At 42.0% G+C, this 18203-nt stretch overlaps 1 protein-coding gene across 4 annotated transcripts in view; it reads left to right on the forward strand.

The window, feature by feature from the left end:
- The window catches only part of LOC139244536 (coiled-coil domain-containing protein 158-like), a 319231-nt gene that overhangs the window by 266526 nt on the left and 34502 nt on the right, over positions 1–18203 (forward strand). For all 4 annotated transcript variants that reach the window (XM_070871035.1, XM_070871037.1, XM_070871039.1 and 1 more), the window contains one exon: positions 12789–12949. In XM_070871035.1, the coding sequence (XP_070727136.1) occupies positions 12789–12949 (161 nt within the window). The remainder of the gene's footprint in view (positions 1–12788; positions 12950–18203) is intronic.

The raw sequence follows: 18203 nt of genomic DNA on the forward strand, positions 1-18203 counted from the left end.
GGGACTGAGTGTAACGTAGCCAAGTTTGCTGATGATACACAGAGGGGAGGAAAAGCAATGTGTGAGGTGGACACAAAAAATCTGCAAAAGGACATAGACAGGCTAAGTGAGTGGGCAAAAATTTGGCAGATGGAGTATAATGTTGGAAAGTGTGAGGTTATGCACTTAGGCAGAAAAAAATCAAAGAGCAAGTTATTATTTAAAAGGAGACAAATTGCAAAGTGCTGCAGTACAGCGGGACCTGGGAGTACTTGTGCATGAAACACAAAAGATTAGTATGCAGGTACAGCAAATGATCAGGAAGGCCAATGGAATCTTGGCCTTTATTGCAAAGGGGATGGAGTATAAAAGCAGGGTAGTCTTGCTACAGTTGTACAGGGTATTGGTGAGGCCACACCCGGAATACTGAGTGCAGTTTTGGTTTCCATATTTATGAAAGGATATACTTGCTTTGGAGGCAGTTCACAGAAGGTTCACAAGGTTGATTCCGGAGATGAGGGGGTTGACTTATGAGGAAAGGTTGAGTACGTTGGGTCTCTACTCATTGGAATTCAGAAGATTGAGAGATGATCTTATCGAAACGTATAACATTATGAAGGTGCTTGACAAGGTGGATGCAGAGAGGATGTTTCCACTAATAGGGGAGACTAGAACTAGAGGCCATAATCTTAGAATAAAGGGCCGCCCATTTAAAACTGAGACGAGGAGAAATTTTTTCTCTCAGAGGGTTGTGGATCTGTGGAATTCGCTGGGACATTGAATAAATTTAAGACAGATGTAGACAGTTTCTTAAACGATAAGGGAATAAGGGGTTATGAGGAGCAGGCAGGGAAGTGGACCTGAGTCCATGATCGGATCAACCATGATCGTATTAAATGGTGGAGCAGGCTCGAGGGGCCATATGGCCTACTCCTGCTCCTATTTCTTATATTCCTATATTCTTATATTACAGATTTCTTGAACAGCTGAAGACTAAAAGCTGTGGTTTCTACATTGTTCACACAACCTCAATGGGACGGGGTGGGCTAGGCTGGGGCGGTTACTGTTCCATGATATAAAAACAGCTGTTAAGGTGAACCAGTTCTCTCTAATGCAAATTTGTGCTTGTTTCTGTCCATCGGTTCAACCTTTGAATATCCATCTTAAATACTTTGGGGTTGAGTAGCATTAGGTCGCAATGAGTTACTTTGGCCATTGACTGCGCTGCTTGTGATTCACTGCTAAGCTCGCTACAGTTTGTTCTAATCAGCTGCCCATTAAATTTTGATATAAATGCACCACTGGAGGATCGCACTGTGGTGCACAATGGTCTAACTGATGGGATCTGTTGCCAATATAACCGTTGCAGAAAATTCTGTATCCATATACAAGGAAGGACAATTTGTTCAGACGTCATTTAAAGCGTTCATTACAGTTTAATTTTTACAGTAGGTTGCAGGGCAAGATATTTATAGTGCTATCGCCTACTTTAAGAAGAATGAGAAAGAGATAAAGCCTAACCAGTTTTGATTTCAGGTGCTGTAAATCCAAGCAGTGTCTCTGTGACATGTGACTAATTCAGAAGTATTTGTAATTGGTGTTTAAAGAAATACACCGGCATGTGGCTGTTTCCTGAATTTCCACAATAGTAATTTAATCCTCTTAAAAAGGGCTCATGGGATTGGGGGTAATATATTAGCATGGATTGAGGATTGATTAGAAAACAGAGAGTAGGAATAAACTGATCAGTTTCAAGATAGCAGGGTGCAACTAGTGGAGTGCTGTACGGATCAGTGCTTGGGCTCTTGCTATTTACAATCTGTATCAATGACTTAGATGAGGGGACCAAATGTGGTATATCCAAATTTACTGACGTTACAAAGGTAGGTGAAAATTAAGCTGTGAGGAGGATGCAAAGAGGCTGCAAAGGGATACTGACCAGTTAAGTGACTGGACAAGAAGGTGGCAGATAGTGTATAATATGGGGAAGTGTGAAATTATCCATTTTGGTAGGAAGAGTGGAAAAGCAGAATATTTTAAAAAAGAAGAGAGACTGGCAAATGTTGGTATTCAGAGGGATTTGGAGGTCCTTGTACACGAATCACAGAAAGTTAACATGCAGGTGCAGCAAGCAATTAGGAAGGCAAATGGTATGTAACCTTTATTGCAAGGGGATTGGCGTATACGAGTAAGGAAGTCTTGCTGCAATTGGATAAGGCCTTGGTGAGACCACACCTGGAGAACGGTGGACTATTTTGATCTCCTTATCTGAGGAAGGACATAATTGCCTTAGAGGCGGTGCAACAAAGGTTCACTCGGTTGATTCCTGGGATGAGAGAGCCGTCCAATGAGGAGAGATTGAGAAGATTAGGCTTATATTCTCACTAATTTAGTAGAATGAGAGGTAATGTATAAAATTCTTACAGGGCTTGACAGGGTAGATGCTGGGAGGATACTGGGCAGTCGAGAACTAGGTATGGTTCACAGTCTCAGAAAAAGGAGTCAGCCATTTAGGACTGAGATGAAGAGAAATTTCTTCACTCAAAGGGTTGTGAATCTTTGGAATTCTCTACCCCAGAGGATGCTCAGTCGATGAGTATATTCAAGGCTAAGGTCAATAGATTTTTGGACACTAAGGGAATCAAGGGATATGGGGATCGGGTGGAAAATGTAGTTGATGTACAAGTTCAGCCATGATATCGCATTCCCCCAAGGATCTATCCATGGCCCCCTCCTATTTCTCATCTATATGCTGCCCTTTGGCAACATCATCCGAAAACACAGCTTCAGTTTCCACATGTATTCTGATGACACCCAGCTCGACCTTTACCACTTCTCTCGACCCCTCCATGGTCTCTAAATTGTCAGACTGCTTGTCCAACGTCCAATACTGGATGAGCAGAAATTTTCTCCAATTAAATATGGGGAAGACCAAAGCCATTGTTTTTGGTCCCCGCCACAAACTCCGTTCCCAGCCACTGACTCCATCCCTCTCCCAAACATCTGTCTGAGGTTAAATCACACTGTTTGCAACCTAGGTGTCATATTTGACCCTGAAATGAGCATCTGACCACACATCCACGGCATAACTAAGACCGCCTATTTCCCTCTGTAACATCGCCCATCTCTGCCCTTGCCTCAGCTCATCTGCTGCTGAAATCCTCAACCATGCCTTTGTTGACTATTGAAATCCACTCCTGGCTGGCCTCCCACATTCTACCCTACATACATAAGAACATAATAAATAGGAGCAGGATTGGACCATTTGGCCCCTCAAGTCTGCTGCGCCTTTCAATAAGATCATGGCTGATCTGATCCTGGCCTCGACTCCACTTTCCCACCCACTCCCCATAACCCTTGATTCTCTTATCATTCAAAAATCTGTCTATCTCCGCCTTAAATATATTCAATGACCCAGCCTCTACAGCTCTCTGGGATAGAGAATTCCAAAGATTCACGACCCTCTGAGAGAAGAAATTCCTCCTCACTTCTGTTTTAAATGGGCGACCCCTTATTCTGAAACTATGCCCCATAGTTCTAGATTCTCCCATGAGGGGAAACCGCCTCTCTGCATCTACTCTGTCAAGCTCTCTCAGAATCTTGGGCTCAATTTTTCCCAAGGCCGTTTTTTGGCGTACTTGAAGAGTTACCCCTGTTTTTTGGGGGTCCCAACTACGGCAAAAAAAAAATCATCCGACTTTCCCCGTTTGAATTGTTCATTTTGGTGCTGCCTAGTCTGTCCTTTAGCTTTGGAGATGAAGCCTAAGATCTGCACCAAAAAGATCGGAATGCCAGTGTAACGAGGGACACTGCGGGGTGAGGCTGGAAAGTGCAACATACAACACATTCTGGACAGCTCACAGCAACCTGCACAAGCACCTTGCAGCAGCATTCCATCATTAAATTATTCAAGTGTTTATGCCAAAAGTCTAAATTATTGAAGTGTTTATGCCAAAAGCCCGGTGCCGCTCCTAACCCAGGCTGAAAGGCCTCCAGGTACTGCTCTTAACCCTGGCCGAAAGGCTTCCCTCCCATCCCGGTGTCGGTGCCGGTTACCACTGCTTGCCCAGGCCGAAGGGCCTCACCCTCCCGATGCCGGTTGCCGCTGCTAGCCCTAGCCGAAGCGCCTCCCTCCTCCCTCCTCCCGGTGCCGGATGCTGCTTCTAACTCAGGCCGAAAGGCTTCCCTCCCCTGCTGGTGCTGGTTGCTGCTCCTAACCCTGGCCGAAAGGCCTCCCGCCTCCCCTCTCCCCTCTCTCCTCTCCACTGCTGCTGTCCAGGCCGTGGAACTGCATCTGCTGCGCTAATTCCCTTACCTGCGCCGATTTTGTTAACTGCCCAGAAGGTTTTTCCAGAGTGGTCACATACGCCGTCCTAAGAAAAATTGGAGTAAATTGGAGCTGGCCAAGTTAGCTTAAATGGCTAGAATTGGCGCGCGTGGCAGATTACGCCCCCAATGAGGTAAAAAAAATCGTAGCCTAAAAAAATCCTGCCTAAGTGAATTATACTAGCGCAGAAACTTTGGGGGAACTTGGAGATTTTAATTTACCGGCAAAAAAAAACGGCACAGATAATTGGGGAAAATTGAGCCCCTTATATGTTTCAATAAGATCACCTCACATTCTTCTAAACTCCAAGGAGTATAGACCCAACCTGCTCAACTTTTCTTCATATGAGAACCCCTTCATAAGAACGTAAGAAATAGGAACAGGAGTAGACCATACAGCCCCTCGAGCCTGCTCCGCCATTCAATAAGATCATAGCTGATCTGATCAAGGACTCAGCTCCACTTCTCTGCCCGCGCCCCGTAACCCCTTATCCCCTTATCATAGATAGAAACATAGAAAATAGGTGCAGGAGTAGGCCATTCGGCCCTTCGAGCCTGCACCGCCATTCAATGAGTTCATGGCTGAACATGCAACTTCAGTACCCCGTTCCTGCTTTCTCGCCATACCCCTTGATCCCCCTTGTAGTAAGGACTACATCTAACTCCTTTTTGAATATATTAAGAAACTGTCTACTTCTGTCTTAAATTTATTCAATGTCCCAGCTTCCACAGCTCTCTCAGGCAGAGAATTCCACAGATTTACAACCCTCTGAGAGAAGAAATTTCTCCTCGTCTCAGTTTTAAATGGGTGGCCCCTTATTCTAAGATCATGCCCTCTAATTCAAGTCTCCCCATCAGTGGAAACATCCTCTCTGCATCCACCTTGTCAAGCCCCCTCATAACCTTATACGTTTCGATAAGATCATCTTCCATTCTTCTGAATTCCAATGAGTAGAGGCCCAACCTACTCAACCTTTCCTCATAAGTCAACCCCCTCATCTCCGGAATCAACCTAGTGAACTTTCTCTGAACTGCCTCCAAAGCAAGTATATTCTTTCGTAAATATGGAAACCAAAACTGCACGCAGTATTCCAGTTGTGGTCTCACCAATACCTTGTATAACTGTAGCAAGACTTCCCTGCTTTTATACTCCATCCCCTTTGCAATAAAGGCCAAGATTCCATTGGCCTTCCTGATCACTTGCTGTACTTGCACACTATCCTTTTGTGTTTCATGCACAAGTACCCCCAGGTCCCACTGTATTACAGCACTTTGCAATTTTTCTCCTTTTAAATAATAACTTGCTCTTTGATTTTTTTCTGCCAAAAATGCATGACCTCACACTTTCCAACATTATACTCCATCGGCCAAATTTTTGCCCACTCACTTAGCCTGTCTATGTTCTTTTGCAGATTTTTTATGTCCTCCTCACACATTGCTTTTCCTCCCCTCTGTGTATCATCAGAAACTTGGCTACATTACACTCAGTCCCTTCTTCCAAGTCGTTAATATAGATTGTAAATAGTTGGAGTCCCAGCACTGATCTCTGCGGCACCCCACTGGTTACTGGTTGCCATCCAGAGAATGAACTATTTATCCCAACTCTCTGCTTTCAGTTTGTTAGCCAATCCTCTATCCATGCTAATATATTACCCCCAACCCCGTGAACTTTTATCTTGTGCACCTTTTATGTGGCACCTTGTCAAATGCCTTCTGGAAGTCCAAATACACCACATCCACTGGTTCCCCTTTATCCACCCTGTTCGTTACATCCTCAAAAATTCCAGCAAATTTGTCAAACATGACTTCCCCTTCATAAATCCATGCTGACTCTGCCTGACCGAATTAAGCTTTTCCAAATGTCCTGCTTCTGCTTCTTTAATAATGGACTCCAACATTTTCCCAACCACAGATGTTAGGCTAACTGATCTATAGTTTCCTGCTTTTTGTCTGCCTCCTTTTTTAAATAGGGGCATAGAAACATAGAAACATAGAAAATAGGTGCAGGAGTAGGCCATTCAGCCCTTCTAGCCTGCACCGCCATTCAATGAGTTCATGGCTGAACATGAAACTTCAGTACCCCCTTCCTGCTTTCTCGCCATAACCCTTGATCCCCCGAGTAGTAAGGACTTCATCTAACTCCCTTTTGAATATATTTAGTGAATTGGCCTCAACTACTTTCTGTGGTAGAGAATTCCACAGGTTCACCACTCTCTGGGTGAAGAAGTTTCTCCTCATCTCGGTCCTAAATGGCTTACCCCTTATCCTCAGACTGTGACCCCTGGTTCTGGACTTCCCCAACATTGGCGTTACATTTGCAGTTTTACAATCTGCTGGGACCTCCCCAGAATCCAGGGAATTTTGGTAAATTACAACCAATGCATCCACAATCCCTGCCGCTACTTGTCTTAAGACCCTAGGGTTCAAGCCATCAGGTCCAGAGGATTTATCTGCCTTTAGTCCCATTATCCTACTGAGTACCACCTCCTTAGTGATTGTGATTTTGATTGTGTTAAGTTCCTCCCCCCCTATAGCCTCTTGACTATCCAGTGTTGGAATATTGTTAGTGTCCTCTACCGTAAAGACTGATACAAAATATTTATTCAGAGCTTCTGTCATCTCCATGTTCCCCATTACTAATTCCCTGGTCTTGTCCTCTAAGGGACCAACATTTACTTTAGCCACTCTTTTCCTTTTTATATACCTATTATCTGTTTTTATATTTTGTGCTAGTTTACTTTAATTGTCTATCTTCCCTTTCTTAATCATTTTTTTAGTCATTCTTTGCTGGCTTTTAAAAGCTTCCCAGTCTTCTGTCCTCCCACTAGTTTTGGCCACTTTGTATGCCCTTGTTTTTAATTGGATACCGTCCTTTATTTCTTTAGTTAGCCACAGGTGGCTATCTTTTCTCTTACATCCTTTCCTCCTCACTGGAATATATTTTTCTTGAGAGTTGTGAAATATCTCCTTAAATGTACACCACTGTTCATCAACTGTCCTACACTTTAACCTATTTTCCCAGTCCACTTTAGCCAACTCTGCCCTCATACCATCATAGTCTCCTTTATTTAAGCTTAGTACGCTGATTAGAGATCCAACTTTCTCACCCTCCATCTGAATTTGAAATTCAATCATGCTATGATCACTCATTCATCTCAGGAATCAACCTCGTGAACCTTCTCTGAACTGCCTCCAATGCAAGTATATCCTTCCTTAAATAAGGAGACCAAAACTGTACGCAATACTCCAGGTGTGGTCTTAGCAAAGCCCTGTACAGTTGGAGCAGGACTTCCCTATTTTTATACTCCATCCCCTTTGCAATAAAGGCCAGCAATCCATTTGCCTTCCTGATTATTTGTTGTACCAGCATGCTAACTTTTTGTGTTTCATGCACAAGAACCCCCAGATCCCTCTGTACTACAGCATTTTTTAATTTCTCCGCATTTAAATAATAATTAGCTTTTTTATTTTTCCTACAAAAGTGGATAACCTCACATTTTCCCACATCATCTGCCAAATTTTTGCCCACTCACTAAGCCTATCTATATCCCTTTGCAGATTCTTTGCGTCATCCTCACATCCTCCCACCTATCTTTGTATCATCAGCAAACTTGGCTACATTACACTCGGTCCCTTCATCCAAGTCATTAATATAGATTGTAAATAGTTGACGCACCCCACGTTACAGTTTGCCAACCTGAAAATGACCCATTTATCCCAATACTCTGTTTTCTGTTAGTTAGCCAATCCTCTATCCACACTAATATATTACTCCCAACCCCGTGAGCTTTTATATTGTGCAGTAGCCTTTTGTGTGGCACTTTATTCAATGCTTTCTGGAAATCCGAATATACGACTTGAACTGGTTCTCTTTTATTAACTCTGCTCGTTACATCCTCAAAGAACTCCAGCAGATTTATCAAACATGATTTCCCTTTCATAAAACCATGCTGACTCTGCTTGATTGCATTATGATTTTCTAAATGTCCTGTGGCGATGTCCTTAATGATGGACTCCAGCATTTTCCCAATGACAGATGTTAGGTAAACTGGTCTATGGTTTCCTGCTTTCTGTCTCCCTCCTTTTTAAAATAGGGACGTTAAATTTGCGGTTTTCCAAACTGCTGGGACTTCTCCAGAATTCAGGGAATTTTGGTAGATTACAACCAATGCATCCACTATCTCTGTAGCCAATTCTTTTAAGACCCTAGGATACATGCCATTAGGTCCAATGGACGTGTCCACCTTTAGTCCCATTAGTGAAAGTGATTGTTTTAAGTCCCCCCCCACCCCCACCCCCGCAGTAGCTCCTTGATTATCAATTATTGGGACGTTTTTAGTGTCCTCTACCGTGAAGACCGATACAAAACATTTGTTCAAAGTCTCTGTCGTTTTCCTGTTTCCCATTATTAATTCTCCAGTCCCATCCTCTAAGGGACCAATGTTTATTTTAGCTACCCTCTTCCTTTTTATATACCTGTAGAAGCTAGTTTGCTCTCACATGCTATCTTCTCTTTCTTTATCCTTTTTTTAGTTATCTTTTGCTGGTTTCTAAAAATGTCCCAATCCTCTGGCGCTCCACTGTTCTTCGCAATATTGTATGCCTTTGTTTTCAATTTGATACCATCCTTTACTTCCTTAGTTAGCCAGGGATGGTTCATCCTTCTCTTTGAGTCTTTCTTTCTCACTGGAATAAATCTTTGCTGAGAATTATGAAATATCTCCTTAAATGTTTGCCACAGCATTTCCCTGTAATATATTTTCCCTGTCCACTTTAACCAGCTTGGCCTTCATACCTTTGTACTTACCTTTATTTAGGTTCAGGACACTAGTTTGAGACCTAGCTTTCTCACTCTCAAACTGAATTTGAAATTCTACCATGTTATGATCACTCTTCCCAAGAGGATCCTTCACTACAAGATCATTAATTAATCCAGACTTGTTACACATTACCAGATCTAAAATAATTTGCTCCCTGGTTGGTTTCACAACGTATTGTTCCAAGAAACCATCCCGAATACACTCTGAAATCTTCCTCAAGGTTACCATTGCTAATTTGATTTGTCCAATCAATATGAAGATTAAAATCACCCATGATTATTGCTGTACCTTTATTATTTCTTGATTTATACTCTGTGCCACAGAGTGGCTACAGTTTGGGGGACTGTAGGCCACTCCCACCAGTGACTTATTTCCCTTATTACTTCTTATCTCCACCCAAACTGAATCTACATCCTGATCTTCTGAGCCAATGTCATTTCTTACTACAGCACTGATCTCATCCTTTATTAAAGAGCTATCCCACCTCCATTTCCTTTCTGCCTATCCTTACGAAATGACAAATGCCCCTGAATATTTAGTTCCCAGCCTTGGTCACCTTGCAACCATGTCTCTGTATTGGCAATCAGAGCATACCCATTTATTTCTATTTGTGCCGTCAACTCATCTATCTTATGACGAATGCTTCTTGCGTTCAGATATAGGCTTTTAGTTTTGTCTTGTGTATACGCTCTGTCCCTACTTGTCCCACTCTGGTTATCATTACCTCTATCGCTACTCTGCACTTTTGTCTTCTCATTTCTCTTTGACTTTTTAAATTTCCAATCACCAGATCCCTCTCCTCCCCCTCCTCCCCCTCCTCCCCCTCCCCCACCCACTATTTAGTTTAAAGCCCTATCTACAGCCCTAGTTATTAGATTCACCAGGCACTGACCCCAGCCTGGTTCAAGTGAAGTCCGTCCTGACGGAACAGCTCCCTCTTATCCCAGTACTGGTGCCAGTGCCCTATGAATTAAAACCCATTCCTCCCACACCAATCTTTGAGCCACGCATTCATCTCTCTGATCCTATTTACCCTATGCAAATTTGCTCGTGGCTCAGGTAGTAATCCAGAGATTATTACCCTTGTGATTCTGCTTTTTAATTTAATCCCTAGCTGCTCATACTCCCTCAGCAGAACCTCTTTCGTTGGTATCTACGTGGACCACGACAACTGGATCTTCCCCCTCCCACTCCAAGTTTCTCTCCAGCCCAGAGGAGATGTCCTTAACCTTGGCACCAGACAGGCAACATAGCCTTCAGGACTCACGCTCTCAGCTGCGGAGAACCGTATCTATCCCCCTAATGATACTGTCCCCTACCACTACAACATTTATTTTTAATCCCCCCACTTGAATGGTCCCCTGTACCATGGTGCTGTGGTCAGTTTGCTCATCCACCCTGCAGTCCTTGCTCTTGTCCACACAGGGAGCAAGAATCTCGTCACTGTTGGACAAGAACAAGGGCCGAGGCTCCTCCATGACTATATCCTGGGGCCTCATACCTGCCTCGCTCGTAGTCACACCTTCCTGTCGCTGACAATAGACCAAATTTGAGATAATTAATCTAATTGGTGTGACTGCCTCCTGGAACACAGCGTCCAGGTAACTCTCCCCCTCCCTGATGTCTCAGTGTCCACAGCTCGGATTCCAGCTCATCAACACGGAGCCGAGGTTCCTCGAGCTGTGAACACATGCCGCAGATGTGGTCGCGTGGACGTCAATAGTCTCCACCAGCTCCCACGTGCAACAACAGAAACACACCACCTGCCCTGCCACCTCTAATGTATTAAATTAGTTAAGATTTGAAGTTTTGAACATTTAGGTTATAATCCCAGATCTTAATTTAAACCAATGCCCAAGAAAAGAGAGAAAAACTGACCAACTCAGCAGCTAGTGAAATATCACTTATCTATTTTTACTTTTTTTTAATTGATTTTAATCTTCCTCCTCTTCTCCGAATTCCCACTCTTTCCAAATTCCCAAATAAACCACTCTGTTTAACTCCACTCCCTTTAAGACCTCTCTGTGCAAATCACTCTGTGCTCTGAAAAACTGTTGACTTTTATACCCTGAGGAGCTACATAAACTTGAGGTCATCCAAAACTCGGCTACCCGTGTCCTAACATGCACCAAGTCCCGTTCACCCATCACCCCTGTACTCGCTGATCTACATTGGCTCCCGGTTAAGCAATGTCTCAATTTCAAAATTCTCATCCTGGTTTTCAAATCCCTCCATGGTCTCGCCCCTCTCTATGTGTAATCTCCTCCAGCCCCACAACCACCCACCCCCCGCCCCCGAGATGTCTGCGCACCTCTAATTCTTCCCTCTTGAACACCTCTGATTATAATCGCTCAACCATTGGTGGCCGAGCCTTCTGTTGCCTAGGCCCTGAACTCTGGAATTCCCTCCCTAAACCTCACTGCCTTTCTACCTCTCTTTCCTCCTTTAAGATGCTCCTTAAAACCTACCTCTGACCAAGCTTTTGGTCAACTCCCTTAATTTCTTCTTGTGGCTCAGTGCAATTCAAAAAAAAAATCTTGTAACACTTCTGTGAAACGCCTTGGGATGTTTTACTAGATTAAAGACTCTATATAAATACAAGTTGTTGTTGTTGAATGGCGGAGCAGGTTCAATGGGCATATGGCCTACTCCTGCTTCTATTTGTTTATGTTCTTATTATGTAGTTTGTGACTGCATTTGCAGTATTGCTGTTTTCCAATCCACTGCTAGAGATAATAAGATGTTGTGTCAGTACCTAGGCAAAGCTTCCAACACAATGGGCAAATTACTGTTCTCAAATTGAACATTCAACACATGGAAAATACATAGATATATCTCTATCTCTCCCTCCCTCGACCGCGATGATTGATTTTTTTGAGTACTGCATGTGATCAGAGTAGTACAATTTTAACAGCTATGGATACACTTTACAGCCACAAGTTAAATTTTCAGTAGCATTTGGAAGAGAATGTAATACATAGATATCAGATGAAATTGGATCTTAATGAAAAATCACTGAAGAGTAGTTTCCATCTTCTTGACAACAACATTCAAAAATTAACATTCTTTAGTCTCCTTTTGTCCAAGAATGGTTAACATTTTATGCTGAGAAGTATAAATCTCCAGGAAGCAGGCATCACATTGATTCTGGTTGAAACAGTATCAGTCTGCAATAGGTTTAAGTCAGATCATGAAGTAAGTGCCACACTGAAGCAACAGATTAAGAGCTGTGTACATTTTCATTGGAATTTTGTTAGAGGTTCTGTGGCAATTGTGTCACTGTAGCAGGCCATTTCATATGATGTTGATTTTTGGTTTTAGGCTTCGAGAGGTTTAAAACCAAGTACATCAGTAGGGAGCTTTTCAAAAAGCTTGAGACTCGAGAAAATGGGGATTATTTTCACCTTCATCGCTTGGGTGGTAAACTGACAGAGTGCAATCAATGGACATGAAAATCAGGTGGTTCCTATAATGGGCTGATTATCCATCCCACCAGTTTACTGTCCAAATGGTGAAGATGAAAATTACTCCCAATGTCTCCTCCCCAGCTCCAAAAGTCTTAAGCAAGTTTAATTTGCAAATTAATGTTCACTTTAGCCTTTTTATTTTCTCCACAGAAATAGCCCAGTTATAACACTTTTTTTTCCAATGTATAAACTTCAGGCGGTGTCCAGGACCAATTGTCTTCAAGAGGACTTGAACCCTGATCTAACCAATACGCTAATGGATCTTAAGAATACAGTCTGTGAGGGGTGCAACAGGTCAATCAACTTAAATTGCACTGAATGTGAGGGCGAACAAACATCAAGGAATATGCATGCAGTGTAAGATTCAGACACTTGCTGTGTTTTACTGTTTATTCATGATAGAACTGCTGTCTAATTGAACATTAAATTTATTAAATTAGTTTAAATTTACCAGAATACATTGTGCAATTTCAAGGATGCTTGGAATAGCTGTGTTCTATATTTACTTTCTGGACAATGATTATTCAAGCATGCTATCCAGCAATTCCTGTTGACATTACTGCTATTTCTTCAGACTACAGTTCATATAATTTATGGTAAGAAGCATTCTCATTGGAGATGAGCATTCAGATAAATTCACACTTTGGATTTGGAGGGTCCAAGGTATAGATCATCCAAATTTAATTGAATTTTTGTGAGGCTTGCCAAGACGTGCTCCTGGATTTGTATTTTTTCTGCTGTCTATCCACTGAAGTAGGAAAACACAATCATTCCTGTATTAGTTACTAGACTAATCCTATAAATGTTTGTAAACAAAACATTATTCTATTGCCTCTTTATATAAAGGGTATGTAATACATGTTCACCAATATCATAGCTTAGTAAGTTTAAATCATTCTTTAAAAATAGTCAATACATTTTACACCTCACTTTAAATTACCAAGTGTTTTCTTCAAGGTGTGAATTTTATTTTTACATTTCTTTCACTAGGTTTCACAATATTAAAACGGGCTATATATAACATCCCCAAACCATTTGTATATAGTAAGGTCAAGTAGCAATTCTTAGCATACTTCTTCCTTTATTTGTGGATGCTGAGTTGCGAGTCTTGTAGTTGGGATCCCTGTACTTAATATAAAAATGGTCATATTCTGTAAGGTTATTCAAACCCTACTTCCAATAGTTGGATAAATGGCACTCCTCGCATATTGTATTCTGTATGACATGGGTATAGTAGCCTATCCAGACCCACATGATCTTCCCTTCACATGCCCCTCAGATTTTTTTTATTCTCACTGTTGACATAGTTGAATTGTTCTCTTTCACAACATAAGTATGGTGCTACCTTTTCATTCTATTGACCCACAACTCACTTGTTCCTAGAATATTTCTAGGTTTTCTCATGTCTTAGTGCAGGCCATGTGTAGGTATCAAATTTTGTATTAAACACAGGAAGCCCTTCAATACAGCACTCATTTGCATATCACCAAACGTAAAATCTTCCATGAACCAGCGCATTCTGGCAATGTTTAATAACATAATTTTTTTTGGTTTAAAGAATGCTCCTTGATATATGTACTTGGTGCAGTTTTATTAATACAGTACAGCTAAAAATGAGCTTATCGCAAAATAAGCATTTTTAATCGGAGTGTTTAGTCCACTGAGTAATTTGATTTTAAAAAACTGAAAATGACTTAAAAAATTGTACAGAACCATTTACAAGTTTCATTGGTGTATAGTAGTCAGTTCCTTATTACATTTTTAAAAAAAAACATTTTAAATCTTTTAAAAAGGTGCTATTAGTGCCCTTGCGCCCTCCAAAAGGCAGTTGAATTTTAAGAACCTCCTCAAAGGCCCACAAATGGACCCAATTAGCAGAAACTCGCTATAGTGATTCATTCGCTCTGGGACCGTGGCCAGTTTTGTGAGCAGGGCGGGCTTCCGGCGCAATGTTTTTTAAACTAGCGCAAAAGGTCACGGAAACTTGATTTGCGCTGGAAATTACTTGATCTTTTGTGCTGGTTTGGGTGAATTGCACTGGAATGCAGCACAGCCTAGAGGAAACTCTACCCCATTGTTTTGATCCTAATTTTCACATTTTTCTAATTTATTTTCCCTCATTTTTGTATCCTTTGTCATTAAGTACAATTTGTCTGGTCAATTTTATCAAGTCCCTTCAAAATTTTGTCAACTACTATTAAGCGAACGAGAAATCTTTTCCAACAAGAACCTTTCCTCATAATTTTGGTTCCTCAGTCATGGTTGAGAATCCTGTTCATCTTTATGCTGCTCTTTCTCGAGCAGAAATATCCTTCCTAATGGTACTCCGAATCTAGTCTAATCAGTACCAATATTACTTCTTTTGAATTGCATTCTGCCTCTCTACTAATGCAATTCAATACTTTGTCTGCCGTTTTCCCTGAAACCATAAAGTAATTACATAGACATAGAAACATTGAAATTAGGTGCAGGAGCAGGCCATTCGGCCCCTCGAGCCTGCACCGCATTCAATAAGATCATGGCTGATCATTCAACCTCAATATCCCTATCCTGCTTTCTCTCCATACCCCTTGATCCCTTTGGCCGTAAGAGCCGTATTGAACTCCCTTTTGAATATATCTAACGAACTGGCCCCAACAACTTTCTGCGGTAGAGAATTCCACAGGTTAACCACTCTGAGTGAACAAGTTTCTCCTTATCTCGGTCCTAAATGGCTTACCCCTTATTCTTAGACTGTGACCCCTGGTTCTGGAAATCCCCAGCAACGGGAACATTCTAACCTGTCCAATCTCGTCAGAATTTTATACGTTTCTATGAGATCCCAACTCATTCTTCTATACTCCAATGGATACAAGTCCAGTTGATCCAGTCTCTCCTCATATGTCAGTCCTGCCATCCCGGGAATCAATCTGGTGAACATTCGCTGTACTCCCCCAAAAGCAAGAACGTCTTTCCTCAGATTAGGAGACCAAAACTGAACACAATATTCCAGGTGTGGCCTCACCAAGGCTCTGTACAACTGCAGTAAGACCTCCCTGCTCCTATACTCAAATCCTCTAGCTATGAAGGCCAACATGCCAGTTGCCTTCTTCACTGCCTGCTGTACCTGCATGCCAAACTTCAATGACACCTAGGTCCCGTTGCACCTCCCCTTTTCCTAATCTGTCACCATTCAGATAATATTCTGTCGTCCTGTTTTTGCCACTAAAGTGGATAATCTCACATTTATCAACATTATACTGCATCTGCAAGGCATTTGCCCACTCACCTAACCTGTCCAAGTCACCCTGCAGCCTCTTAGCATCCTCCTCACAGCTCACACCACCACCCAGCTTAGTGTCATCTGCAAACTTGGAGATATTACATTCAATTCCTTCATCTAAATCATTGATGTATATTGTAAATAGCTGAGGTTCCAGCACTGAACCCTGCGGCACCCCACTGGTCACTGCCTGCCATTCTGAAAAGGACCCGTTTATTCCGACTCTCTGCTTCCTGTCTGCCAACCATTCTCTATCCACGTCAATACATTACTCCCAATACCATGTGCTTTAATTTTGCACACCAATCTCTTGTGTGGGACCTTGTCAAAAACCTTTTGAAAGTCTAAATACACCACATCCACTGGTTCTCCCTTGTCCACTCTACAAGTTACATCCTCAAAAAATTCTTGATTTGTCAAGCATGATTTTCCCATCATAAATCCTTGCTGACTTGGACCGATCCTGTCGCTGCTTTCCAAATGCGCTGCTATTTCATCTTTAATAATTGATTCCAACATTTTCCCCACCACCGATGTCAGGCTAACCGGACTATAATTCCCCGTTTTCTCTCTCCCTCCTTTTTTAAAATGTGTGTTACATTAGCTACCCTCCAGTCCATAGGAACTGATCCAGTGTCAATAGAATGTTGGAAAATGATCACCAATGCATCCACTATTTCTACGGCCACTTCCTTAAGTACTCTGGGATGCAGCCTATCAGCCCCTGGGGATTTATCGGCCTTCAATCCCATCAATTTCCCTAACATAATTTCCTGACTAATAAGGATTTCCTTCAGTTCCTCCTTTTCGCTAGACCCTCGAACCCCTAGTTTTTCCGGAAGGTTATTTGTGTCTTCCTTAGTGAAGACAGATCCAAAGTATTTGTTCAATTGGTCTGCCATTTCTTTGTTCCCCATTATAAATTCACCTGATTCTGACTGCAAAGGACCTACGTTAGTCTTCACTAATCTTTTTCTCTTCACATATCTATAGAAGCTTTTGCAGTCAGTTTTTATGTTCCCTGCAAGCTTCCTCTCATACTCTCTTTTCCCCCTCCTAATTAAACCCTTTGTCCTCCTGTGCTGAATTCTAAATTTCTCCCAGTCCTCAGGTTTGCTGCTTTTTCTCACCAATTTATATGCCTCTTCCTTGGATTTAACACTATCCCTAATTTCCCTTGTTAGCCACGGTTGAGCTACCTTCCCCGTTTTATTTTTACTCCAGACCGCGATGTACAATTGTTGAAATTCATCCATGTAATCTATAAATGTCTGTCATTGCCTATCCACTGTCGATCCTTTAAGTATCATTTGCCAGTCTATCCTAGCCAATTCACGTCTCATACCATCGAAGTTACCTTTCCTTAAGATCAGGACCCTAGTCTCTGAATTAACACTGTCACTCTCCATCTTAATAAAGAATTCTACCATATTATGGTCCCTCATCCCCAGGGGGCTTCGCACAACAAGTTTGTTAATTAGTCCTCTCTCATTACACAACACCCAGTCTAGGATGGTCAGCTCTCTAGTGGATTCCTCGACATATTGGTCTAGAAAGCCATCCCTAATACACTTAAGGAAATCCTCCTCCACCGCATTGCTACCAGCTTGGTTAGCGCATTTATATATAGATTAAAGTCGCCCATGATAACTGCTGTACCTTTATTGCACGCATTCCTAATTTCTTGTTTGATGCCATCCCCAACCTCACTACTCCTGTTTGGTGGTCTGTACACAACTCCCACTAGCGTTTTCTGCCCTTTGGTATTCCACAGCTCTACCCATACAGATTCTACATCATCCAAGCTAATGTCCTTTCTTACTGTTAGATCTCTTAATTTCCAATGAAATACGAACTCCGATTGTAGTTTTAACTTTTTAATCTTGGCAGAGAGCAACAAACTTCTTGGCTTCAAGCCAGGTCTTTGTTCTTACTGAGACACATGGTCAAAATGGCTGTATTTTATACCTGGATCAATTTACAGAAAAGAACTCGCCTTCTTTGACCTTATTGGCTCACTACCCAAGGTCTAAAAATGTCAAGTTGATTGATGAGTTAATGCAACATGCCGAACTGCATGTAGCAGCCTTGACTTGGGAGTCTGTGAATTTTCACAGTCTGTCTAAATGAGCCTGTTTGAATACTCTATCACTTACTATTGCGTTAATTTACTCTTTAACCAGCAACACTACCCCACCTCCTTTATCGGCCTTCAGTCCCATTAGTTTCTCCAGCACTATTTTCTTACTAATAAACATTTCCTTTAATTCCTCTTGCTCACTAGACCCTTGGTTCCCTAGCATTTCTGGGGCGTTATTTGTGTCAGGTACCTACGGGAGTTAGGTACAG

The sequence above is a fragment of the Pristiophorus japonicus genome, chromosome 2 (genome assembly GCF_044704955.1).
Source record: "Pristiophorus japonicus isolate sPriJap1 chromosome 2, sPriJap1.hap1, whole genome shotgun sequence".
Classification (NCBI taxonomy): domain Eukaryota; kingdom Metazoa; phylum Chordata; class Chondrichthyes; family Pristiophoridae; genus Pristiophorus; species Pristiophorus japonicus.